The 26961-nt window shown below is 43.7% G+C and overlaps 1 protein-coding gene across 4 annotated transcripts in view; it reads right to left on the minus strand.

Moving 5' to 3' along the window:
* CNTN2 (contactin 2) overlaps positions 1–26480 on the minus strand; it is a 62750-nt gene extending 36270 nt beyond the window's left edge. For 2 of the 4 annotated variants that reach the window (XM_081866332.1, XM_081866331.1), the window contains exons 1-2: positions 26243–26480; positions 931–1045 (exon numbers count right to left, since the gene is read on the minus strand). In XM_081866332.1, the coding sequence (XP_081722458.1) occupies positions 931–985 (55 nt within the window). In that variant the 5' untranslated portion in view covers positions 986–1045; positions 26243–26480. Of the gene's footprint in view, positions 1–930; positions 1046–25871; positions 26071–26242 lie in introns of those variants that run through there. The other 2 variants (XM_081866329.1, XM_081866330.1) reach the window with 2 other exon arrangements.
* Positions 26481–26961: the final 481 nt, after the last annotated feature.

Raw genomic sequence — 26961 nt, forward strand, 5'->3', positions numbered from 1 at the left:
ACTTTCCCTACGCATATTTCCTGTCCCATCCCTCCTGCCCTTCTCCTCTGCAAGACAATGCAAATATATTTCTATCATAGCTGTCTCCCCCTCCCCCTCCCCCCCCTCTCTCTCTCTCTCTCTCTGTGTGTGTGTGTGTGTGAGAGAGAGAGAGAGAGAGAGAGAGAGAGAGAGAGAGAGAGACTGAGACTCTCATCCCCAAACAGTAAAGTTTGCCCTTGCAGGAGAAGCAGACATGCTTTGTAGCATGTCTACAAAGGGACGTTTTAAATGCTTGACATTTTACTGTGTCTTTATATTTTTTGGGAAGCTGCCCAGAGTGGGGCAACCCAGGCAGATGGGTGGGGTATAACAACAACAACAACAATTTCCCCCTGTGGATTGGAACCTGGAGCACAGTTTTAAGCAAAAACAGGATAGAAACAGGTGAGAATTTTTAAAAATACACAGGCAAATTCTTGGGCCTGTGCATCCCCTATCACATACATTGAACATATTGTAAAATGCAACATGCCTGGGTTCACTGGCTTGGTTCCCCTAATTCAGGTGGGAACCCAGTGGCTATCAAATATTGTTGGGCTCCAATTCTCACCATCCCATTGATGATCAGGGATGATGGGAGCTGGAGCCCAGCAGTATCTGAAGGACTCTCGGCTCCCCACCTCTGCCCTAAGCAGTGCATCATTATCCACTTGCACAATAAATGCGGCCGTCAAATAAACTCCACACTGCAAATATATATAAACCAAATTACATTTACACAACATATATGGTCAACGATAGAATTCATGTTAGCAGATAATTTCATGTTCTGAATTTTAGTTGAGAGTATGAACAGGATTGTTACTTCACTGGCTTTAGTCCAGTTAGTCTCTAGGCTCAGCCTAAAGCTGGTCCTGACCTTTGAGCCAAGATGGAGGAAGCTCTTACCTGTAAAAGAGACGACGGCTAATGAAAACAAGACAAGCTCCACAGATGCTCCCATTGTAGGCTCCAGAATGTGTGCTACAGTTCAACAAACGGAATGGAGGAGGCAAGTGCAATTCTGTAAAACATGGATGAGTTTACTTGTAACTGGTGAGCAGGATTCAGCCTCACAGAACAGAACTCAAGCTTCCCATTACCTACACTCATTTTAACTACTTAATCTTCATATCAAATGCAGTTTGAGATCTTTATGGTTTTTAAGTTTCTGTCATATTTGATTCTGAAGAGGTGCACGGTTTTCTTTATACAAGTTTTTCTGGGACCTTTATCTAATTCCTGTGAGTTGATTCTTTTGATGCCAGTCAATTTCTCTGATTCAGTTCTCTTTGCCAACTTCTCTCATCTTAAACTTCAATAATAAAAAGCCAGCTGCCTCTCCAGAATCTTCTCTAGCTCCTAAGCTGATTTGTTTATATCCATCATACAAAAAATAATGTCATCTACATATAGATCTGCCCCACTGTCTCCACAGACATGGGGACACCAGCACAGGTGCAAACAAACCTTGCAGAGCCAACCCCCTCACAAAGAATAGCCTGATTGCTTGCCCTGTCTTGGGAGTGTGGCCACTTGCCACACTAATAGCTGTGCCTGCCCCACTCTTCAAAAGGAAGGTGCAGGGTGTGTGTTGCTTGTTGGACCAACATCTTAGCTTGCTCTTAGCCATTTATCCTCTTATGTCCCTGCTGAACCTTGTAACCTGTAGTTTGCCTTATGTACTGATCTGATTTGAGCATTAAAGCTTTTGGCAGAAGTATAGAGCTGGGAGTTTCAGTTCTTCATTTGGCAGGAAGGGCCAGGACCAGGGACAGCCCACCCATGAGAAGGTGGTGAAAACACATGAGGTGGCACCCCTTTGGTTGCCCCGCCACTGCCACCACTGACAGAGAAGTGGTGCCATTTTCTGGCTTCTCACAAGACCTTGCCCGAACCTACTGGTGCCACTTTGCAGGCACTAGGTAAGGGATGCTTCTGTGGGGATGGCGCAGCAGCGGCACGTTCCCAATGTGCCTCAGGTGACAAAATGGGATGCGCCACCTTTGGCTAGGACACTTTGGAGGCAGAGCTGGTGTTGCCTCTTGCAAGCAGCCTCTATTTTTATTGAGGCAATGCTTTTTCATCTAAGTAATATAGCATTAGCACAATGATAAAGAAGTTTAAAATCAATGATAAAAAGCCAACAATCAATTGCTGACAACAAAACATTAGAGGCAAGGATGAGGCACAAAGATACACAACAAATCATTTAGTATATCAAGATGAATGAAAATCAAGCAACATAACCAAGAAAATATGAGTAGCAAAAGACCGCAAGGTAGAAATATTACCAACTGTCACCAAAAGGTGAATACATTGGTATTATTTGAGAGTCTTCCCCCACCCTTTCTTGTGTGTCAGTGTTGCCCTGGAATAAATACCAAGTTGAAATGAATGATCCCAGTCTAGATGGATCTTTGGCCTCTCTCAGCTGACATGCTAAATTAATGTTTGTTCATTACCTCCCATACTTTCCTTATCTAATCCTTTTGAGAGGGTAGCTCCAGCTGCCTCCATTTACATGATTGAAACAGGCAATTTTTGGAGCCAAGTAAGGCTGCCATTCTTAAAACACTTACAAAGGAGTTCAGCTCCACTGAACATACTGAGACTTACTTCCAAGTAAACAGGGATATATGATCCTTGTGGCAGTGGCGGAGCTTCATGCTCCGGCACCAGGGGAGCGGAGAGCAGGCGGAGGTGCAGCTGGCGCACATCCTGGGGGCATGGTGTGCTGCCTGCAGGGACGTGGTGTGGGGGGTGGGGGGCAGCCACAATGGCACCCCACTGGGATCACGCTGCCGGGGGCGGTGCGCTCCCCCGCACTCCTCTTCCTCCGCCAGTGCCTTGTGGTGATACAAAGGATAATGTTTCCAAGTAGTAAAGGAACCTAGAATCCTTTTGGACATGACATTTCTAATTTCCCCACCAGTTGCCTGGGCAATGGAGCATTCCTACTACCATAAAGTGGTAAAAAGTATGCACTTCCCTTCCAACACATAGGACTATATTGATGGAAGATCCTTTGTGTGATCTAGTTAAAGTACTATATCATCAATGCATGTTAGCCCTGGACGCTATGTAATAAGAACAAGGTTCCTCTGAGCAAGAGCAGAGTACCTTTTTTCTTCCCACAGAGCAAGCACAAATGACCCCTAAACATTTGCATACTGAGCCCTGACACTTTTCATAAATATGCCACTACAATGAAGGTACGATGCTAGTAATACTCACCAGATTCCAAAGCCACTTCATTCAGGCAATTATCATTGCCCAGAATGCAGGATACACATACCCTATTCCTTTTGGAATCTGAGGTTCTTTGCTAGTTCAAATAAGAAACAAAGGCTGACCCAAATCATCTGAAAATCCAAAGGTTATTTTTAACATGACATTAAATACCTTGAGTCTTTCTGGTGATGCACATGTAAGTGCTATTAATGAAGGCAGAAGGAGGAAGTGAGCTGCTGTTATGAACTTAGGTACATTTCAACCCATATGGATTCCACATCTGAATTATAGACACATGGCTTGCAAATATATAAAGAAAAAGAAAATAAACAACTCTTATAGCATCGCATGGGAAAACACTAAGTCTGCACCTCTTGCACCATTATTCACTTGGCCTTTCATGACACTTCTGCCACGTGAGGACGGCTTGCTGGGCTTGCATTATTTGCGACTAGGTTCACCACCTGCACAACACTTCTTCACTCAGCTGTTTCTCTCTCACAAGAGTAAAGCTAAGCAAAACACTTTCCATATTAAGAAAAGCAAATTTGGAAGGGGGAATCAGAAGAGAGGGTAGCAAAAGGGCAAGTGTAGGACACGGATTCTGCTTGCCATACAACCTTGGACAAATCAGTTTTTAAGAAGTCCTGATTGTTGCAGTACTCTGTATTGTATAATAGATATATAACATGCATATTCATGTATATTTAAGTAATTCACAGGGTCTGTATATAAACTAGTATTGACAACACAATGAGCCATGAATGAAAGATGTGGCATAGCCGCCTTCACAATTTCTGCTCCCAGACTTCAAATTCAGCATGCTTGGTTTACACAGTAGAAAGACAGTATCACTGGGTACAAGTCCTCTGGGATTTGCAAAGTCAGCCACCTGAGCCCTTCCATCTCTCACAGCCATCGTGGCAAGAAATCCTTTCATCTACGCTGTTTCGAAGATTCATCCACTAACCTGTTTAATCAAAAAGCATCCAGATTTCATCTAAAATCCAATCATGATAATTGCCTTAAAAGCAAGGACTGCAGTTTTGTGCATGTTGTGAAGTTCCAGGCCATGAGCTAGATGCAGAACTAAATTATACCAAAGTTATGAGGTTACTGAATACAGTTTTGGATCAAATGTCTCCCTAGACTATTTATTTGTTTGTTTGCTTATTAAAAAGATGGATGATGCAAAATTGCTCTCTCTCTTTCTCCTCTGTATCAGCTCAGCAGGTAGAGTCAGCACAAAACCAGCTACATTTAGTTAGTCAAATGAGCAGATTTGTCTCAAAGACACAGGGGGTGCAGACAGAGTTGAGTAAGGAGGAGGCTGTGCTGATTATAACTGAGCTCTCCATTTTCTTGCTTTATAAAATATAGATGTTGTATTCAAATGAAAGTGAATCTGGTCCCTTCTCTCCCTGGGCATTTAGCCTAAACAAACTATAGTGTCAGGGGAATAAATGGCTGAATGGGCAATCACATAATAAAATAACAGCAGTAGAACTGCAATAATTTTGGGTGTGTTAATTCTCCTGTCTTTTCCCCCTTGCCTTCCAGTAGGTCATGAGTGACTATTACAATTTGAACCCCAGCTACTGTTGCTCTGAATTTACAGACTTCAGACTCAGTTTCTATTACTTCCAAAAGTACAAAATGACTATATAGTGCTCAGAGCTCTATGACTCACATAATGATATTTCAACCGCCATTTCTTTCTTCATTTTAAGACCTCTTTTACACCTACGTTTCTGGTGCATGTGAATGTAAGGCTGGGCTCATAAGCACCACTTATATGGAGGGAATGCTTATTTTAGCAACAGGATGACCATTCCTCATTTCGGATGATCCCAGCACTGTTGATCTTCATCAGTTTGTTAACAGTAGCTTGGGCTTTTCACACAGCCATACATCAATCACTACCTAAAGCTTCCTAAGTTTTATTTTTAAAAATATTTTCAACCAAGAAAAAAACCAAGGCAGGAAGGGCCAACCAGAACCTAGCAGTGCTAAGAAAGCTGATTATATTTGATAAAAGGTGTGGCATATCTACTTCACAATCTGAAAAGCTCTTTTTTCACTATGCATTTAGACACCTCTAAAGACAGTGGGCTATATCTAATGTTAATCAGAGCAGACCCATTGAAATTGATGGGTCGTTAATTTCTTTGGGTTGACTCAAAATAGGGATTTGCTGGATATAACCCATCAAAAGCAATTTTTGCATCATGGTTCCTGAGATCAAGGAGTAAATTTTCATCTACATCTGGGTACACACACCTGAATGCTACTTTGAATCAAGATGGCAGATGATCAATACTGTAATGATTTTGTGGTTGTTCTTTGTTTCTTAAGACTTCCTAAGCAATGCTGGTATGGGTTCTAGAATATCACCTGAGGGCACATGATTTGGCTAATATGCTGAAGCTAACGAGGACTAGGTCTGATCTAGGCATGCCTGCATGGGAGACCACCCAAGACCACCACCTATACCAGAGCTTTTCAAACTTTTCATGTTGGTGACACACTTTTTAGACCCCTTTCCAGCCCTGGGAGGAGTGTGGGGAGCGTTCATACACCTACACACTGTAGCCGACACACTAATGTGTCACGGACACACAGTTTGAAAAGCTGTGACCTATACCAATGTGAGTGCCATGGTGGGGAAAAAGTGAGATATATGTACTAAAGAAATAAATTTACCAACACAAAATTCACTCATAAATTTGCCACACAAAACAGCCCACATCTTGATTAGCACATACTTCCACAAAAGTGTCCCTATCTTTGAAATATTGATCTTGCAAACCCGATTGAGAATATTTTCTATTTCCCTTTAATCACACAACTCATTAAAAACAACTCATTTCTCCAATACCAGTGCAGATTTTCAGGGGAGACCTGTACCTGCATTCTTTTTCTCTCTCCAACTGCTCTCTTCCCCACTGTCTAATTGAATCTAGTAGGCTGCCTGAAAACATCTAGCATCTTGTCTATTTTTTGTTTGCCAGTCTCTTTGCCAACGTTTTGCAGGCCAAATTCAATAGTCCATTATTTCAGCCTGCCAATTATAAGATTCTTCTCTCTGCAAATTCAGCTGATCATGGTATGGAGGCTGCTGCCTTGAAGGCAGTTCTATGGTTGAGCAGCCAGCATAAACCACTTACAGTTACTCATCTAGTAAAGGTAATGAGGAATTTGCTGGAAATGATAAACAATCCAACATATCTGCTCAAAGAGAATTTTTCTTTATCCTTTTCCCAGCTCCATATGACTGGAATTCAATAAAAGGTTTTGCCATACTCTTTTAGGCTGCAAAGTCTACAGTGCAGATGATGATATTCTGTGCAAAAGGTGTGTTAGTTGTGTACTGTCATGATTATCCTGTATTGGTAGATCCAGTAACAGTTTTGAGGATGTTCCACAGAACCTGAAGTCTTATTCATGTAGTAAATAAATAGCTCAAGTCCTGCATGCAGGTTATCACATGTGGCCATGTAAACATTTGCCATGGGTTGCAAATTGCACATGAGATTCAAACAATTTCCTGCATAAAATAACTTCCATGTAGGAGATTCTGTCTGGATAAGATGTTTTCTTAGGTCTGTTTTACACACTACATAGCAACATATTAGATTTCACCATCAAGCATCCATTCAACAGGGAACCAAAGTCAATCTTTGCTCTCTGATAAGGGTACCTGTTCTCCATAAGACACACAAAGTTTCAAATGCCTGTTTACCCTGTTCACACAAAGGCACAAAGAAGCCCCCAGATTCTGCACTTCATCCACAGATGGATAGATAAACCAGGACCTAAATTCAGAAAGAGGGGCAAGACCGGTATTTGCCTCTTTTCTTGGGATATCATTTCAGAGCTGACTTGGTGGCAGTGAAACAGTCTGCTGATGGATGCCCTGCTGCAAATGCTCCTATCCACTAGGATAGTGCAGGAAGCTGCATGAAAGAACATCTACTAATAGTCAAAGACAGATTGGCTATCTCATAAATGCCCCCGGGACCTAGGATGGATCCATTATCAAGGAACTGATGTTATAGACAGATGCCTACAGTTCCTTTGGGTCTTCCTGCTTTCCTCTCTGATAGGATTCTTTGAGCAAGCTGATGCCTACTTTGGGAAATGATCATAGTGGAGAAAAATCACACGTTATGGCTGTGGGCTGTTCTGTAGTTCTATGTACATTAGCAGGACAAGCCCTAGCACAGCTGCTAAGAGGGTATCCTGATAAAAATGCAACTTTTCCATTCCATTTTCATTTCCTCCCACTTTAAATGGCTTATATCCCACTTTGTCTTCCTGAGGGAACCCAAAATGACTAAGAGCAAACAGAAAACAAAGTATCAGAATAATCGGCAAAAACACAGTACATATCAAAATATAAAATGACAAATGATTCTTTAGGATCCTGTTAAAAACACCCAAAGAGACTAGACATAGGCCCATTTAAGGAAGGTGTAAATGGGTGATAAAGAGACTACAGTGGTACCTCGGGTTACATACGCTTCAGATGACATTTGCTTCAGTTTACATACGCTTCAGGTTACAGACTCTGCTAACCCAGAAATATTACCTTGGGTTAAGAACTTTGCTTCAGGATGAGAACAGAAATCGTGCAGCAGCGGCACAGCGGCAGCAGGAGGCCCCATTAGCTAAAGTGGTGCTTCAGGTTAAGAACAGACCTCCGGAACGAATTAAGTTCTTAACCCAAGGTACCACTATAATTGTGTGCAGAGCTGGACCTGAACATTTTGCTGCCTGAATGATGAGCTGGTGCCTGCTCCTCCTTTACACCTAGAAGCTGCCCATGCAGACTATTGAATCTTACTTCAACATGGGTGATGGAACAAAGTCTCCTGAGGGCAGCAGCTGCTTAGGGGGTGCAGGCCAGGCCATACTCAGCTCTGTCATTCAACACCTTGCTGCTGTCTCTCTCAGTCCCCTAGCATTGGGTCATCCAACACCTCATTACCCAAGGTGGTTACTTCACTATAATTAATGACAAGCTACAGCTCGTGATTAGTGAGGCGAGAAAGCAGCAGTGAGCTCCTTTCTGGGAGCCCACACATTTGTGTAGTCCCAGTAAGCCATAATTTGGCTTACTGTGTTGTGCAAACCAGGCCAATTTCTCCGAAATGGTCTCAACCTCATGTTTGAGTGTCAATGTGATGAAGATTTGAGCAGGGGAGAGATGATAAAAAATACCACCACAGGAAAAGTTATGTGTCTACAAGGCTCAATATGTCTTCTCTAAGCACCCCAAACAAGAAAGAAATAACATGGCTGTTCTGAACCTCACAGAAGCCTTAATCAAAGACATTAGGAGTAGCTTTCTGAGAGAACAAAAACATCCATCCATTCTCACTATCCATGGGTTATTACAATATAATTAGGTTTCTTATCCAGTTAATAGGAACACCGCACAAGACTTTAGCTAAAGTCAACACTATAAATACAAACATGCATTTAATTGAAACCATTGGTTAGTCCATTTGTCTTGGCACAATTTGTCTTTTACAAAGCACATATTAATATATTGTGGCTGCTCGCTCATCATGTCCACTCCGAAGAAACCTGAGAGAAAAAATGATTTGTTCCTTCAGACGTTTGTGACTGCTTAAGAGGATTGCTAGTTGGTTAGACCTGAAATCTGTTTTGGTGGATGCAGTGAGCGGCTTTCTTTTTCGTTTGCTCAAGTTCATTCTCTGACAGTGGCTTGCATATGTTAAATGCAAACTATATTAAACTCTTTGCTTGCATATATTAAACTGGACAAATATTCCAATTAACAAAGAACAGTGATTTTCCCAAAGAGAGCAAACAATTGTGTAACAGGGGCAATGTGTACTTTACAGGTCTGTGCAAACCTGCCTTGTAAATCAGTCCACAAAAGTTACCAGCCTGAAAAAAAATGTTTACTAGCTACATTAAATTCCCTGCACTTGTCTGCCTGTAATTCCTTCTCATCTATTGCTACCAAGCTAATGCCTGACTATAAGGCTAACACGAGCATACAACAAGTCCAAAACTTGGCATTAGATTAAAAATTCAGGATCTTTCTAGCTCTCCTCCTTTCATTTTTAATATCAGCATGACACAGAAATCAAACAACTATTTTCACTCTATGCCATATGCCAGGCAAAGCTTCTGTTGCTCCATTTCTATTTGCCATGCCGCTGTTAAAGCACAGGAGCAGGGTGGAGAGAGCAGGTTCACAATTACAAGCCAACATATTTATTTTGTGTAAAACAAGCCACAGCATAAAATACAGAATTTGAGCTACATGGAGCAGAATGTTGGTTATTATTATTTTTAATACAGAACTCACGCAATCCTGACAATTCTGGTTCTGGCTTTTACAAGGCATCTTCTAACCAGGAAGCTTTTAGTACCAATTAGGGTTATCACTCAGTCAAAGAAATCTCAGGCTATTAGTGTTAGAAGTTTCCTGTGGTGTGTTCTTTCTGATAATAAAAAAAAAGGCTTCACAGTAACTTCGTTTTGGAGAAATGTTTGATACTTGCAGGTGTCAATGCATTTATAATCCTGTGGGTTGGAGACTAACAGAGAGATAATAAATGTGGACAGACCCTGTGAGCCTTTGTAGTTGCAGAGAACAAGCTATATTTCAAAGCTGGGAGGATAAACATCACTATCTACTACATAGTAGTTTAAGCTCTCACTGCCCTTTCTGTGCTTGAATGGATATCTTATGGCGACCCATCTTATGACTACCCATCTTATTTTGACAAATGGGCTGCCTATATTAAATTATATGCTTAAGTCAGGATCAAAGTCAGCTGACAATGTTGTTGTTTCCCCCCTCCTGATATATTTGCGACAATAACAATAATAATGGAGGGGGAAGTGGAATAAAGATTGTGAGTTTCAAAACAGACTTTGTTTTCAGGCAGGGCTTGTATACACTTCTGCAGCAGGCGCCATCTTAGAAGAGGCACCCACCCTTTGAAAACCTTTTCCAGCTTGGCACATGCTGGTTGCAATTCCTAGACATCTTTAAGTTAAAAAATAAGGCACTTTAAAAAATGTATTGCCCAGTTAACTGGGGGCACCTTTTCAGTTGCTCAAGAAGGCTTTAACTGATTAATCTAACTAATTGGGACTGTAATCCCTATGTACACTTAGGTGGGAATGAATCGAGCCAGATTTATCTCAGTATAGGATTGTGCTGTTTAAATGTCGCAGCCTTAGTAATGATATTAAGTTCTATTCCTTTTAGCACACACAAAACTACTTCGGACCCACAGAATGATAAACATGGGTCTTTAAAGTTGATGGTGGTGCTGTGAAATGCGCCTCACTCCCAGAAGCCGTTTGCAAGATCAAGGCTCAGCTCTGCAAGAGTGAAGATGAGATGGCTTCTAAGCATCTGCAAGTGCGCCTTCCTCACACCACTGAGTAACCACAAGCAGGCTGCATGTTTGTGCATACAAGCATGCATGCACATGTCATGCTTCTTCAGAGCTTGTGGCTTCGAGGCCTACTTGAGCTCCGACACTTTTCTCTTTCAAACATTAAACATTGTATTGCAAGTGTTTTCATTCCCAAAAGTGCCACCGCTAACACTGCTAACTTTTCTGGACCGCTTCTTGTCACATCCCAGTGCTCTTTTACCCCCAAAGCTAACAATGCCTCCTCATTCCGCCAGACAGCCAGGACTGCATCTCTCCTCTGTCTTTCACTGTCGCTCACACACATGCATGCTCAACATTCCCTGGGGAGGCAAGTGCACCTGTGTCAGGCCAAGCCCTCAGCTTTCCCTATCACCTTGCCTTTTCTCATCAGTACCACCCTGCATCTCTGCTCACGTTCCCTTGCTCCTCACGAAGTTCACACGTGCACCCACTTTGAGTTCTTCTGATTTGCTCTGACAAGCAGGAGGGAAGCCCTCGCTCATCACCCTGCAGGGCTACAGGGCTTGGCAGGGCTTTGCCAGCTTGGCAGTACCGTGCTTCTCCCCTCCCTCCCTTCATCAGCCTCCAGCCTACAACCAGGGAGAGGGTATTAACAGGATGAGCTGTGAGGCTGTCTTGAGCAATGATGGCTATGCAATCTATTAAACCAGAATGGATGAGTGTCATTTAAACCCCTCCAGTCAGGGAACCAGCAGAGGACTTGGGCAGGAGTCTTGTTCTTTGCTGCAGCTGCAGCATCCCATAATAACCGGGCTATTCCAATGCTGCTGAAGTGGTTGAAGCAGGGGTACAAGGGCTTGTGCCATGCAAAAGTTCATTTGCTAACAAGAAAGAGATGTTGCAAAAGAGTACAAAGGCACCAGATTCCTATTCTACCTCTCTTGTTTGTAAAGGCCATGAAATAATTGATGCCATTCCCGTCTCTGTTTCCTTATTCTCAAAATAGTAACAGCCAATCGTTTGCCTGCTACTTTACTAATAATAAACTACTATTATCTGCAACTGATGGCAATGAACACTGGCAGAAATGGATCAAAGCCCCAGATTCCAAAGTCCCCTACATTTCAAAGGGCTCAAACCAGAGCTGCTGCTGGAATCTGCCAGTTTTAGTGCTTCAGGCAAAATACCCGACTACTACAACTGGCAAAATGGCAACCTCCTTGAAATTCCTGGACAACTCCCAAACCTGCTTCTCTTAAAGCACAAATGAAATTGTATTTTATGCACCAGCGTACTGTAGTGGTTTGAGTGTTGGACTGGCGAGATCCATGTCCAATCCCTGCTCACTAACTCTCTGCTCACTAACCTACCTCACAGGGTTGTTTTGAGATCCAAAAAAGGGAGGGAGGGAACTGTGTAGACTGCCTTGAACTGCTTGGAGGAAGGCAGGATGTAAATCTAAGAAATGACAATATTTCAATTAGGATTTCTGTGAGCAGAGATAAACAACACCAGCTTCTGATTGCAACAAATCAGGATGCTCCTGAAGGCACAAATATTTTATTATCTTATGTTGTTATTCGCAATTTACACAATGACCCAAAAGGTTTCACTCCACAACTCTTTGCTGAGTTAGAGATGTGTTACTCATATCCTTTAGCAATACTATAATTGGAACATTTGTTTTACATAGGTGAAAGCACAGCTTGTTATCGTATGCGGTAGAGAGTATATGGCGTAAGACCAACCATTTTCTATTTGCCCACGACTGCCAATACCCTGTAGGGCTGTGGTATGTTCATTAATGGCTGGTCTAGGACTGGGGGTTTGGGCTTTACTGATTCATTGTTCAACTACATGATGGGATGTGGTCGCAACAGAGCACTAATGTATGTGGAGCAAGTGCTGAGCATTACCCTTGAAAATTTGCCCTTTGACTGCAGTTTCAAGGCATGTCCGCTGCTGAAAGTGAAAGCCTCTCTGCTCCCTCCCTCTCCCCCAAAAGAAAGGATCACATGACTGGAAAACTCTTTCTTGGGTTTCCTCTCACTCATGTGAAAAGACCTGGGGCGATGCAGTAGCAGAATGCAAGAGCTCAGTTCCCAGCTCAAATTCACAATCAAACGAGTGCTAGAAGTAGCCTGGCATCATTAAGATCCTCTTCAACAGCCACTCTACATACTGGCAAATTTGACTGACCCTAGTCAATCATGTCTGAATTTTCGCAAATTAATTTGATTAGATGCCTGCAAACTGAAATCTGGCCAAATCTGTAGAGCAAGCAAACAAATAAACTTAGGGGCTCATCCACACCCGCTTGTCCTGTGCTTAGAAAGCATAGGTCTGAGCTGTTTCCTGCTTGTCCTGTGCTTTCCAGGCACAGATCTGAGTGGTTTTGCCCTTGCCCAGCCGCTTTCCCATGGAAAACCCATTCTTTAGTGATAAATCAGAGCAAATGGAAATCCACAGAGAACCCATTTGCCGTTTGCTCTGTTTCAGTGCTAAACTGCAGCTTTTCCCAGGGGAAAGTGGCGGGGCAAACAGAAGTGTGGATAAGCCTCCAGAAAGGACAGTTCAAAACAGGTCAAGAAATAGTTCTCCCATAAAGGACAGCCCAAGACCTGGGATAATAAAATGATGGCAATCCTGCAAGCCTTAGAAGAATCAATGGTGGTTTAAAAATCTCATTCTTCAATTTCCAAAAGCTTTTTATTTATTTATTTTTAAAAACCTAGTTGTATCACCCTGTGTATTTCAATATTGAAGCAAGCATTCCAATATCAATCATAAGCCAATCTAAGCTCTGAAACATGGGACAACATTGCTTTCCTTTCGGTGCTCATCACTGTTGCCCAACGATATAGTGTTTTCAAAGTCATGAGAATGATTAATCTAAGCCACATATCAAAGCTATTTTAGCAAACATCACTACAAGCCTAATAATTCATCATAACCCTTATCACATCTAGAGATATGCTACAGTAACTATTGCCCAGGTTCAACAAGAGGGATAACACATATGGAAGCTGCTTCCACACACTGATTTCTTTGTTGAATTGGGAATCAGTTCCAGATTGAATGAGGATGGACACTGAGATACCTCTCTGCATTGTGATGCATAGGTGGAAGTGAGGCTTCTAGTATTGCCTCCTAACTGAAAATGTGCCATATGGAATAGTAATCTGTATTTCAGAAATGCCACCACATGGAAGCAGTTTGCCTCTCCTGCAGGTTAATGTCTAAACTATGATTATCCAACAGATAACAAGCTTATGTTTTTCCTCAGTAAATATGGTAAAGTGTAGCATCCTAAGTCCAAGCCCACCTCCTGTAATGGGAAGCTAGTCCTATTAAAACCAACAGGACTTGTGCTGTTAAATGTATGGAGGAACTAGACATTGTGGGAGACAGCTCTGGCTTTAGCAAATCCACAAGGAGATGGCCTTGGCATTAGTTTCTGTACAGAACCATCATGATGATTTGCCAACATCTTGGCAGAGTCAACACTGATTGCCCTCTGGATGACATGCGTGTGAGTGAGAGATCATAATTTTGATATTAATAAAATTCACATGACACCGAGTTATTCTGAATAATTGACTGATGTGTGATGGGTTGGTTCTGAAGAGTGTAGGGTCTTAATTTTTTTAAGTGCACAGGATGCATCTACAATGAATTGGGGAATAAAAAGGGTGTAGCTTCCGTGCTCCTTGCTTAATGTTATGCTAGCAACACTGCCTTTCTTCCCAAGACCCTCAGCTGTTCTTTGCTGCTGCCATTTGGCAGGCTCCTAGTGACTGTTTTTCTGGCTGGAATGGCAGAACCTAAAGCTGTTTGTTAACTCTCCTTGGCTATGTATTATAGTTGTTTTTCGATGCATAAAATAGTTCCAAGATGCATCCATGACTTATTTTTGGCGTTGCTCACTCCGTAGTATAGGTAACTGATTTCTTAATTCCTTAATGGATACTGACTGTTGATCAAATTCAGCTACTGATAGATGCCTCCTGGCTTCTGGCTTCCTCAACAGCTATAAGGCATCAACTTTATTGAAGAATGTGAAAAGGTTAAAAGAAGAGCTTAAGAAAATACATCTTGCAGAACTAGCCAACCTGGTGCCCCCAAAATAGTATAGATCACTACTCCCATCATCCCTGACCACTGGCCATGCTATCTGGGGTTAATGGGAACTATAGTTCAAAACATCTGGATGGCACCATGTTGACTACCCCTGGTGTACTCTGATTTATGCCTGCTTAGCATTCCCCATTGATTGCCGGGGACATTCTCTCAGGCAAGTGTGCATAGGACTGCAGTCTTAATGTGCCAGGATTGCCATCTGGCTAGGAATTTGTTGACACCACCAACCCTTCAATATCAGGTGGGAAGAAATATAATTCAAATCTGACTTCGTTTTACAATTTGAACACTTTCAATATTCAGTTTTAAAACCTGATTTTAAGGGATTATCACCTTGACTTTTAAGGATCAACTTATCAGATTCAGGGATATAAAAACAGGTTTAGATTGGTTGGGTGGAGTTGTGTTTTGTTGCAGTAGTACGATTCTTGCTGTTTTGCTATGATTTGTAGGAGAGGTACAGGAACCTTACAAGGCTACTTGGATAATGTTGGAGATGTGGTGGAGGTGGGTGAGAAATGTGGACTATGTCAGCCATATTTCATGAGAATATGTTAGTACCATGAAAAATTATCATCACCACCCAGTTTGGGACTTGGGACAAAAGCAGAGCTTTGTGACTTGAGGACATCTCTCAGAAATTGACCTACATGTAATCTTTCCTATGAAATAAGAAGAGAGCCAGTGTAGTGTAGCAGTTATCGTGTTGGACTAGGAGCTGGGAGACCAGGGTTCAAATCCTCACTTGGCCAGGAAGCTCCCTGGGTGACCACGGACCTGCCAGTGCCTCCCAGCCCAGTCTACCTCACAGGGTTGTTGTTGGGCTTAAATGTGGAGTGAGAGAACCATGTAAACAACCTTGAGCTTCTTGGAGAAAGAAGTGGGCTATAAATGATGATGATGATGATAGTTATTCTGAAATGAAGGTATACCCAAATAAGACTGACCAATCCTGTGTTTTAGATATCTCAGGCCAAATGCTGACATACTTTCCACATATCTACAGGATATCTAAGATGAAATAAAAAGAGGTGCTTCAGAGGTATTTAATATTTAGTTTAAAGGAGTTTTCTTGGTAATCCGGTACGGAAGGATTAGAGAGCTGAAAGTGTTGAACAATACAAGCCTTAGCAGGGAATGCAAAAAGTATCTCCAGTGCTGCTGTGATGAACTTTAGGCAGAAACTTCAAAACTGAAGCAGCTTCTGGGAACACCAGAAATAAAAGTTCCTAAATCCCTACCTTGAGCTAGTTGGTGGTGCTAATCCCACCTGGGTAAAAAATGCCAGCACAGGAGATAATAGAGGGAGGAGGCAAGGCACAGGGGTGAATCAAATGGTTTGCATGCAGAAGATTCCCAATTTATTCCCTGAAATCTATAGGTAGGGCAGAGAAAGACTCTTACCTAAAATCCTGGAAATCTTTTGCCAGTCAGTGCCAACAACAGGTGGATTATTAATCCAAAGGTATAGAACAGATTTCTGGGTTCTCCCCTACAACGTCTCAGAAAAACATTCCCCTGTCTTGCTGTTTACAATAAGGTGCTTCCATGATATTCACAGAACGTTCACTGGCAGGACACATAGCATCCAGACTTCCACCTAGTACTGGGATTGAAAGGTCTAGTAAGATTAGGAGCTAATATGGGAAATTCTGTTCATGATTTATAAAGAATTGCAAAAACTGGCTTGGTTGGAGTTTGGAGAAAGAGACAATGGAGTACCCAATCCCTGTGCATGCTAATGGTATCTGGACATCCACATTAAAACACGTATATTTATATATTTTTAAAAATCCCTCTCCCTTTTCTGTTTGGAGATATTCAACGTGGATGACAATAGAAAAGAACAACAAAGGAATAAAATAATTCCATCTCACCCTAAATATTAAAACTGCACTAAAAATTGCATAACTTGAAACAGATAACTTGAAGCACAAGTTGAAACAGATTCTGGTTTCTTATTTGTGGTTGCAATGGGACAAGTGCTGTCTGGAAGCTGAGGGGGAAGGGAAGGTAACAGGTGGGAACATTTCACCTATGAGAGAGCCTTCAGACACACTAGGGGTAAGGAGCTGGCTCTGGCCAGAGGACTGGATGCTTCCGTCTCCTAGACCCCACAGCCCAACTATGACATGTGGGTGCAGCCTCCCACCTGCTAATCATCTGACAATACATGACAACTGAATACGCCTTCCCATCACATGGTTCCCCCCCCCCCAAGTCCCTGGAAACTGTAGTTTTCCTACCACAGAGCTACAATTCCCAACACCAGTGACAAACTACAGTTTCCATGATTCCTTGGGGAAGTGACATGTTTTAAATGTATGTTGGATGTGCTTTGACTGTATTGTGTTTCCAGAAGCTAACTAAGGAAATGAGAAAACAGAGATGGGTATTTTAGGGATGGTGAGGACTAAGGGAAAGAAGGACAGGAGTAGATTGGGTGGGACAAAAGAGTGTTCCCATTGCTTTAAGGTTCAATTAGACTTTTTAAGAACTCGCCTTTTCCTTCATCTGAGCCTGTGGGAATAGTGAGTCATTCTCTTCTCCCCACATCCCTCCCCACCTCTCTCTCATGCACCGATTTGTGTAACCCTCCCAGAATGCTAATACTACAAATGCAGATATAAAAATCTTGTAATGCTGTACAAAGAAATGCTACACACAAAATTTAAAGGACTTGTGGAAATATGACAAAGTTTGGCCCTTGCCACTTTTGCCAAAATCGACAAAACATAAGTTCTGTGTATCTGGGGCTCCAAAACCTGCTAGATTTCACTTACACTGGTACCATGGGTTACAGACGCTTCAGGTTACGCAATTTCGGGTTGCGCAATGCGCCAAACCCAGAAGTACTGGAACAGGGTACTTCCGGCATGCGCAGAAACACCAAACAGCAACCCACGCGTGCGCAGACACAGTGCTGTGGGTTGCGAATGCTGCGGGTTGCGAACATGCCTCCTGCACGGATCACGTTCGCAATCCAAGGTTCCACTGTAATTGTTTTCCATAAAGATAACTTGATCTTCAGCTCTGCCTTTATACACTGTAGCTAGTTGGGTCTTAGGAGTTTGCAGTTTAGCTTTCTGCTAGAAAAGTCCTTACCATCCCTGTGCTTAGAGGATGAACTGTGAGGGGAGAGACTTCTAGCCGTCCATCAGGCAAGGCCTTTCCCACCTGCCTTGCCCCACCCTCCAGTCTCTGCTTCTCAATTTGTATTGTACTGTTTTATGCACTGTGACTTGCTGTTGCTTTTATTGATTATAATTTAGAAATTATTTATTGTAATTGTTAAGAGTGGATTTCTGTTTAATTTTGATATGCTGATATTTACTATTCTATACTATTCTAATGGATTGTATTCATTACTTTAACTGATATTAGTTGCTTATTTTAAAGTTATGTTTTATCATTACATTTTTGTATTGGATTAGATTGCTACAAGGTGTACATTCTTTGTTTCTTCAGCTTTTAAACCACCTTGGCTAGAGTAAAATAGAAAGGTAGTATACAAATTAAATGTGAAATGAAATGTTCTGCTACAGTTTCTGGGTAAAACTCCTGGGCATGCTACACTTCTTTTCATCTCTAAAAAAACAATATATATATACTTTGTATTGCCTTGTCTTGCAATTGGGAGACAATTGCAAGAAATGGGAAAAGCATCCATGATTATTTTTTTCGGGGGAGCAAGCAAGTATTGAGGCTGAACCCCTCCCCCCAAACTACTTTACTGTCAAATCTTCTGATCAAGACATCTGCCCTGACATTGAGCTCCAGCAGCGATGGATGCCTGACTTGAACAGAGAGAAATACGAAGGCTATAAGCCACCAGGGACAGAGACCATCCAGGGCTTCATCTGCTTAAGGTCTCCGTTTACCTTTTTATGAGTACAAGGACAGAGTGAAGACACAGCAGAGAAGAGACCACAAAAATTAATGGCGTAGGAGAGAGGGGGGGAGGGGAGGGAATTAGTCATCCTCTAACAATGACTAGGAGAATATGGAAGGCAATGCATCAAGACGCAGCATATCAAAACCCAGAGAAATCAATTAAGGAAAAGAGCCAGAAAAGAAATGTCAGGGATATTCTGTGCCAGTAGGGCAAGGAGTATCTGCCAGTCAGGAAGGAGCATTATGAAGTAATGAGCCACAATTGCAGCTCTCCAGAAAGGCCTCCTAATGAACTGCTGTCTCTGAAACACTATTTTCTCCTATAAGCTAAGCCTGTTTAACAAGAATCATTACAGAAGGTGAGTCAGCCGTACAATACAATCCTATGCATGCTTCCTCAGAAGTAAGCCTCACTATGCTCAATGGGGCTTACTGCCATGTAAGTGTGCTTACGTACAACTGTGTGCTTACTTACAGCCTTGAGAGGAGGGTGGGCTGTTTTACACATGGCATGCTACACTCTCTTAGTGCCTCCATAGACCAGTTTCAAGGCACTGGTGTTGTCCCTGCTCCAGCCCTATAAAGCTGGGACAAGGAGCTGGGGGAAAGACGAATCATAAAGCCACAACAGGACTGTGGTCTCCTTGGATAAGAAACACTGCTTGGACTTGTAGCAGGAACCCCCCCACCCCAATGTTTCTGTTTGTATAAACTTCACACTCACACACTACATACGCCACATTTCTGTTATAAATTCATAGAAAGTCAACCATACATTGGATTTGCACTGTTCCATTTTATTTTACTCCATATGACAAGAACTAACAAAGGGGGGTGACTTAGTCCTGGTCAGCCATAATCCCTTCACTGTCTCAGCACATACACAGGAGCTCTGCCCATGCCAACCCTGATGATCCCAGACAGAAGACAATCAAGATCACAAAGAACTTGCATATGGGAGTGGATTCAACATGGTCTGAAACAAAGGACACTGATCAGATCTTCCCTCAGGGGGCAGGAAACTGCCAACTCCCCTCTGTCACCTGGAAAGTACTCATGGGGAGGGGGAAAGGGGGAACCAGCCAGGTGACAAGACACTCAAGTTACCACAACTCCTCCCTCAGCCCCTCCTTTCTGTAATGTATGCCTCCCTCAACCCCTCCTTTCTGTAATGTATGCATGATGTTTCTGGGGGTGGGCTTGACCTAGAGGAGGGGAATTTCAAAAGTTTTTTATAAGACCTTGCACACTATTCTTCTGGGTCTTTCCTCTCTCCTGCACGTGAGGGGAATACCCTGTTGCAACAGTTCAATAAAGGCCAAGCCTACAGGCTGCTGTTTTGCTCCAAGTTATCCTGGTTGGTGTCTTTGTTTTGTCCAAGGGAGCCCTCGGATTTTTCCTGCAACAGACTACACTTAAAAGATGCATATTCTGACTTCCTATTTGCAGTAAGTAAATGTTCAAGGAGGCTTGCATCAAATCTTTCCTCTTAAAAACCCATCTAAATCGTTCACAACAAACAATATTCCTGTCTCAGAAATCATAAACCAAAAAGCACAATCTTACAGAAAATGTAGTCCAAGGATTATTCATAACCAGAGTCCTTCAAAATTCTCAGTAAATAGAGCTGTGTTTTGAACGGGGTGCTTCAAGGAAATCAGCAATGGTGCTTGGTGAATATATTGGAGAGTGGGGTGGAATTGTTCACAGACCTGGAGTGGGTGCGTGAGCAAGGAAGGCGGAGGCAGGCAAGGGAAGGGAAGAACAATGGCTTAGCAAAACCATCTCTCTCACACACACTCCTCTTCTTCCTGACCTTATTCTGTATTCAACACTAATGTCTCATAACAAATGTAACTGATCTGTAGAAAAGACTGTACAACTTGAAAAAAGAGACAAGGCATGTACTTTTATAAACCAAGAAAATATTAAATAAAAAAATTATTTTAAAAAAACACACAGGGATTTTAGGCCTGTCTTTGGTGTCCCTTAAATTGGAATAATCAAAATGTAAAGGAAACCAAGAGTGAACAGCAAAATAGTGTGGTGCAGAACATTAAACCTTAGTTACAATGAATGACAAGGCAGTAAGTTTTTAATACAAAACAAGGCTACAAAAACAACGCCAGAACCTAGAAGCCAAATGAGAAATAGTCTCCTTGGACTAGATGACCCTCGGGGTCCGTTCCAACTCTACAATTCTATGTTTCTATGATTCTCATAGTGAAGATTCAACATGATTATCATAATTGGCAAGGCCACTGCTGAGGGCAGGGCCTTGATAGGCTTAAATGGAATTTATGGGAATGTGGACTTGCTCTCTTAACACCCCACTAGACAGCCTTAAACTCCCAGGACAGTCACCAGTCTTTGGCCTCTTTGGCCTGGCTGGCTGGGAGCTGAAGTAGAAAGCTCCCCACCGCCTCTTAGTTTAACCTGCAATGCCTAGAGAAGCTAGTCTCTTCCCTGTAAACTCTGTATGAACTGCTGGCAAAGAAGTCTCCCTTATCAGTGTCAAGGAGGGAAACACCTTAGGATGAGGCAACAAGCAACAGCAGTATCCGCTAGAGAGCTAGCTGAATGCCCCCTGTCTGCTCCCATGCTGGAACAAAAAGCCTCAAAGAAGCTCCTTTTAGATATCCTAGTTCTGAAGCATTTGTTCCTGCTACGTACGTGAGGCCCTTGCTTCACTCTGAGGCTTTCCTTCACTAATCTACCTTCATGCAAGATCAGAAATAACAGGCAACCAGAACTGCATAAGGGAAAGGTCTCTTCTATGGGACAAAGAATGAAGCTCAGAAAGCAAGTGAAATGGCACATGGCTGGTTCAATGTTGCCCGGGGCAATGATTTTTCTCTCAGCACTCATTCTTAAGGGCACCACCTCAAGGGAACCCATTACCAATGGTGGAGTTGTGGGCTCTAATAAGATATCAAGCTCTCTGACCATTTGGTAACGCTATGGGTTCAGCAGCTTGCCCCTATCTAGTGGGCTCCCAAGAGCTTCGATAATATGAGAGGACTTCTAAAATCTGCTTTTCTTCCACTCCTAGCCTCTGCTTTCTGCAGACTTTCTGCAGCCTGAACGTAGGGTTGTAGCCAATTATGCATTAAAAAAAAAAAAAAAGTTTTTCCTTTTGTGCATATTTATGCATCATCCTACCAGGCATGAGGGTTTTTTAAAAATAAAATGCACACACCCTTTTTTTTTCTCTTTCCCTTTCTCAGTTGTAGTCCACATAAGTGAAGGTACTCCCTCCACATAATATCCCATCAATCTGCACAACCTTTCACACCTGCCTCTATGAAACAAACCCAGTGCTACTCATATCTAGCTAATGAAACCAGTGGAACAAACCTCACCAGCCCCTACTGAATAAGAGAAGAAAGCTGCCATTCCTCAGCAACCACAAAGCATGCCGGGTCATTTGATTCCAAGTGGAGAACAGCTACTAGAGATCCCAAGAAAGGTAGGTGAAACAAGCACTCTTATCACAGTATGAGGAACAAAGGTTTTGCAGTCTGTATCTGACAATTGCTAGTTCTATCCATATGCTAGCAGCTTTCCAACAGTGAGCATGTACAAATCCATAGTGCCTTTTTTGGTCATTCTTTACCAATGCCATCAGTCATGTGCTATTGTTGTTTAGGCTCCCTCAATATTCTGCAAGCAACTTCCTGCTGCACTGCTGCTATTTTCGGCCCAGGATCCTGTCTAGTTTCTTCCTCTAAGCCCGATCCTAAACTCAATTATGTCAGGACTCATTCCTGCAGTGCTGCTCACAGTGGTCATATGTCTTATTTGAGAGAGGACAGACCACTATTTAAAGATCCCCTGTATTTTAGAGGTGAGGAACCCATGGCCCTCGTTGAACTCCAGCTCCCTTCAGCCCCGGTCAGCATTGCCCATGGTCAGGGAGGATAGAAGTTGTAACCACAGGGTCTCCACCCCTGCTCTACTTGAAGGGCTGTCTTGTCCAAGTCCATTTTATAGATAAGAAGGTCCTTAAAGTTCCCATCAACAGTGAACACATAAACAGCAGAGCAGAACGACCAGGCACTCAAATCAGTTGGTCACATTCTTCCCCTCTACACTGGTTTCTATTTAAATCATTTCTGAATTTGCATCTATGTATATTAAATGAGCACATGCAAAGTTTATGCAGATTTGCTCTCTTTTCTTTGGTGATGCATAGATGGGCACCCTAACTTACATCCACTTCACTTACCTCCACCAGCTAAGCAGATTTAGCTAAAGAGAGCAAAGACACAGGAAGTCACAGGTTGCTTCTCACTTACTTTTTGTTTAACTTTCACCTCCTCTTGTTTAGACTCCTAATAATGCTCCCAAGAGGCAAAAGAGAAGTTCAAGCAATAATTTGCCACTCTACTCAGTCTCTGATGTAAAAACTAGATGAGAAAGGGAATTATTTCCTTTTTAAAAAAAAAAAATCAAGGAAGCATACCATGACAATATTTAGGGGTTGCATATTTCAGGATTTCTTCTGAAGAATAAATAACACTTGGGAAGTGGGTTGGAGTTGGGGTAATACATATGTAATACGTGCCTCTCAACCCCAATCATTTACAACAGATGACCCACAATCAAAAACTCATGGGGAAAACCTGCTTCTGATCCTGCAGATGGGAGAAGAAGCTTAGAGCTGCCAGTGCTTATTTTGGGACATGGCTCCTGTGCTTTTAACAGCTGTGTGACAGAATGACAACCAGCAGGCGATGCTTCTCCTGCCTGACACTGTATCACCACACTAGGAAAACATCCACTTCCTGAACTGCCTCTTATCTGCCTGCTAAACATACAGGAGTAAGTTGGCAGTTCTAAATAGACCATGTGCCACTTGTGTGCCTGTCGCTAGATCAGAAAGAGACAAGATGGAATGATCAAAAGGATGCTGGACTTTCTAGATTCAGACATCCAGTCTGTCACCTTCCTTTACACTTTGGATTGCTTGCAAATCGGCTGAACTATCACTGGCCAAATCAATCACAGCAATAGTAGCTATCTGTTCAGGGCTCCCATACAATCAGTGCCGCCTTCACAGTCAGCCATGCAATGTATTTTCACAAGCATCTGTGTTGTTTTCAAGTTAATTCATACTTCAGGATGGTCTCAGCATGCTTTCTCATCCTCTGCCCCCTTCCCCACTTATTCAGAGCAGCCTTCTTAACAGCTGTGTGTATATAAGTAAAGAGAAATGGACCAGGTGGCTTTGCTTGTAGCCAGATGGGCCAGTGACTGCATGGGGAGCAAAAATATGTTCAGTTTAAATCCACAAGGGTTTATGTGAAATGTGGTCTGGGTAAAGGACAGTGATCCAACTGCTAGCAGCTAAGCAGGCTGGACCTGGCTTGGAAAGAGGAAGGAGGCTGGTGTTATAAAGCCCCGGCTCTTTGCAGAGTCTTGTGGACTGTGTAAGTGAGATCACGTTCTACTGGACTAGAGGGTTAGGGATCTGTTGCTGGCTTTATGGTGCCACAGGTTCTGGGATCAAAGCCTTAGCACCTACCAGGAGGAATTAGACAAATAAATGGCTCCTTTGGCAATGATATGTTTACTGATTATTATTGAATTGAAAAGCATAAACCAAATGCTGACCTTACAAGTTTTTATTTAAATTGTGCATCGCAAACAAATGCCTGATCATGGAGCTCTGGAGTGTGTGGTCTATGCTAGAATATGCAAGCACTTCAGTTATTTGATCCAGAAAGCGATGGCTGAAGCTGCAAGCCTCCAAGCTGCCTCTCGCCCACTCAGCTGCAAGAAACAACAACCCAGTGGCACCTACTGAGGAAGAAGGCTTTTCAGAAAACAGCAGCAGAGCCCACTTTCTCAAAAGCATGTTGCACTAGCCTCAGTTGGCAGGCTGTCAATGCACAGCACACACAAACAGGTGTAGAGAAGAGGCGTTTGGCCCCGGCCCCACTCTTTACAGACAAGCTGTGAAATGCAAAGGCTAGAATGGCATCTTATTGCCTGGGTCGGAGCATTAGCAGATGGTTGGACATGATGCCGGATGGATCTGGTGCAATCACAAGCAGAGATGCTCTGGATAGAAAGGGCAAACAGCTCTCATATTTAAAACTGTTGTTTTAGCAACTCATTCATTCAGCCTTGACGCCGAAGAAGTTGAAACTTGCATAGGTCAGGCCTGCACAACTTGTCACCCATCTCGTCAAATGAAGGCAAGTAGTGCAGCCTCCCAGGTTCCTGACAACTTTCCTCTCGCCCCCCCCCCCAAAGCTCTTAGTAAACTTCCAGGCAGGAAGAAAAACCAAGTAAGTGATCTAGTGCTTGATGGGCTACCTTACAAAACTAAGGAGCTCCATTCAGCCTGGTGGGTCACAAAGTTGTCTGGGTTTGCTCCAGATCCCAATGAAATACAAAATCAGTAAAGATTGGGACTGTCTGGGCACTTATCCGTTCTGTTACCTGAAGGCCATCCCATCAAGTAGCCCCCCTCCCACCCCAACAGCCTCTTCTACAGTTACTGTACATACTGCTCTACGAAGGGTGGGTGGGTGTCCAAAGTGGCTTAATAGCCTTGGAGAGAGAGAAATACAACACCCACACAGAGCAGAAGCCAGCGCTCCCTTCTCTCTGGAGCCCTAATGAGAAGACAGGCTCTGCTTGCAGTAGGAAAACTCAAACTGATCCCATCCTATTGCTTCGCTCCCTGCCCTTGATCTCTTCCAGTTCAGGTGTGGGTGGTCGTTTCGACACCGCTTTCTTTGGTCACACCTACGTGGCACCGGTTGAGAAAAGCAAGTCAAAAAACCTGGGCCCTCCTGCCACCACTTCTTCCGACACCCCTTGCAAAGCATCGCAGATAAACACGTTTTCAACAGGGACCGCACCCCATCCCGCCGCCAACCCTTCCCTTGTCACTGACTGGCGACGCTCTTGGGCACCTCTCCCTTGGCACCGGCAGCCCCTTCCCTGGCATCCGTGCCATGCCCGTGCCATGCGCCCACGCCAAACCCGTTGCCATCACTAGACAGCCCTGCTCGGGTGCGGCGGCGTGGCTGAACGACTGATGTCATGATCTCCATCTCTCTCTCGCTCCCCTCCCCATAGACTGAAAGTTAGCTTGCACCTTCCGGAGCAGCCCAAATTTTGGGAACAGAGTCAGGGGAGCCTAAAAGGACACCCCGCGCCCCCTCCTCCTACCTTGGGCAGAGAGAGTGGCTGGATCGGCACGTGTATGCGCGTGTGGCGTGCCTGGGCGAGGAGAGCCCGGGAGCTCTTGATGCAGCAGCAGCAGCAGCCTTCCTCTCTGCCGCCTGCCCTCCTTCTGCAGGTGAGCCTTCGCCTTGTGCTGCTGCCTGCCTGCCTGCCTGCCTGTGTTATGTGTGCGCGCCCTGAGTCACTGCAGCATCTCTGCATTAGGATGTGCTCCTCCCTTCCCCTCCCTTTCCCTGCGCGCTCCCTCTCCGCCCCCCCCCCCGCAACGTTCCAGGGACCGAGAGAGAGAGAGAGAGAGAGAGAGAGAGAGAGAGAGAGATGGGGGCACCCCCTCCCTCCCCCCTCTCCGCCGTTACCTCATTTGCCAGGACCAGTCAGCGCCTGCGAGAGTGACTTGCAAGCAGCATCCATAATGCGTGGTCTTCCTCAGCTGGCGCGGCTGCTCCCAGCTCAGACGGTCCCTTGCAACACTTGGGTGGGCGGGAGGTCGGCTTGCCCTGGGCGCACCCCGTGGTGAGGGCTGCGGGGGGCGGGGGACGGGGACATATGGTCGCGCGGGGAGGGGAATCTCCGGCTCGGCCCCTCCCCTGCCCGTTTACATTCTTAGGCAATTCGAGATAGGGGGGGAAAAAATCCAGACTTCCAACCCCGCCCACCTCCGGCAAATATTTAATTCCATAATTGCGTGTGTGGCACAGGATATGATTTGCGGCGTGCAAGGGCCAGCCTCGGAGGCGCACATCCTGCTGAAAGGCGATTTCCCATCTCTGGCTGGCATTCTGCAAGTGCTGCTGCTGGGCCTGTTTACCTGTATCATAGGAGCCAACTATTAGGGGCCAAGAGGTATATGCTCCCCCTAAAATATTTGAGGGAGCCACCCCTCCCCCAAAGTTGATGGGCATTGCCATTCAAATGGTGTGCATGCAGGGCTTACCTGGGCCTCCCCAATATTTTATTCTAGTTGGCACCCTTGACCTAAATCATCTATTATCTATTTCTATCTCTATAGCTATCTGTTTCAAGGTGGGCAATCCTACTGGGGATTGTCCCCCTGCTAACTTTATTGAGGACCCTG

The sequence above is a fragment of the Podarcis erhardii genome (assembly GCF_964252035.2).
Source record: "Podarcis erhardii genome assembly, chromosome: 6".
Taxonomy (NCBI): Eukaryota; Metazoa; Chordata; class Lepidosauria; order Squamata; family Lacertidae; genus Podarcis; species Podarcis erhardii.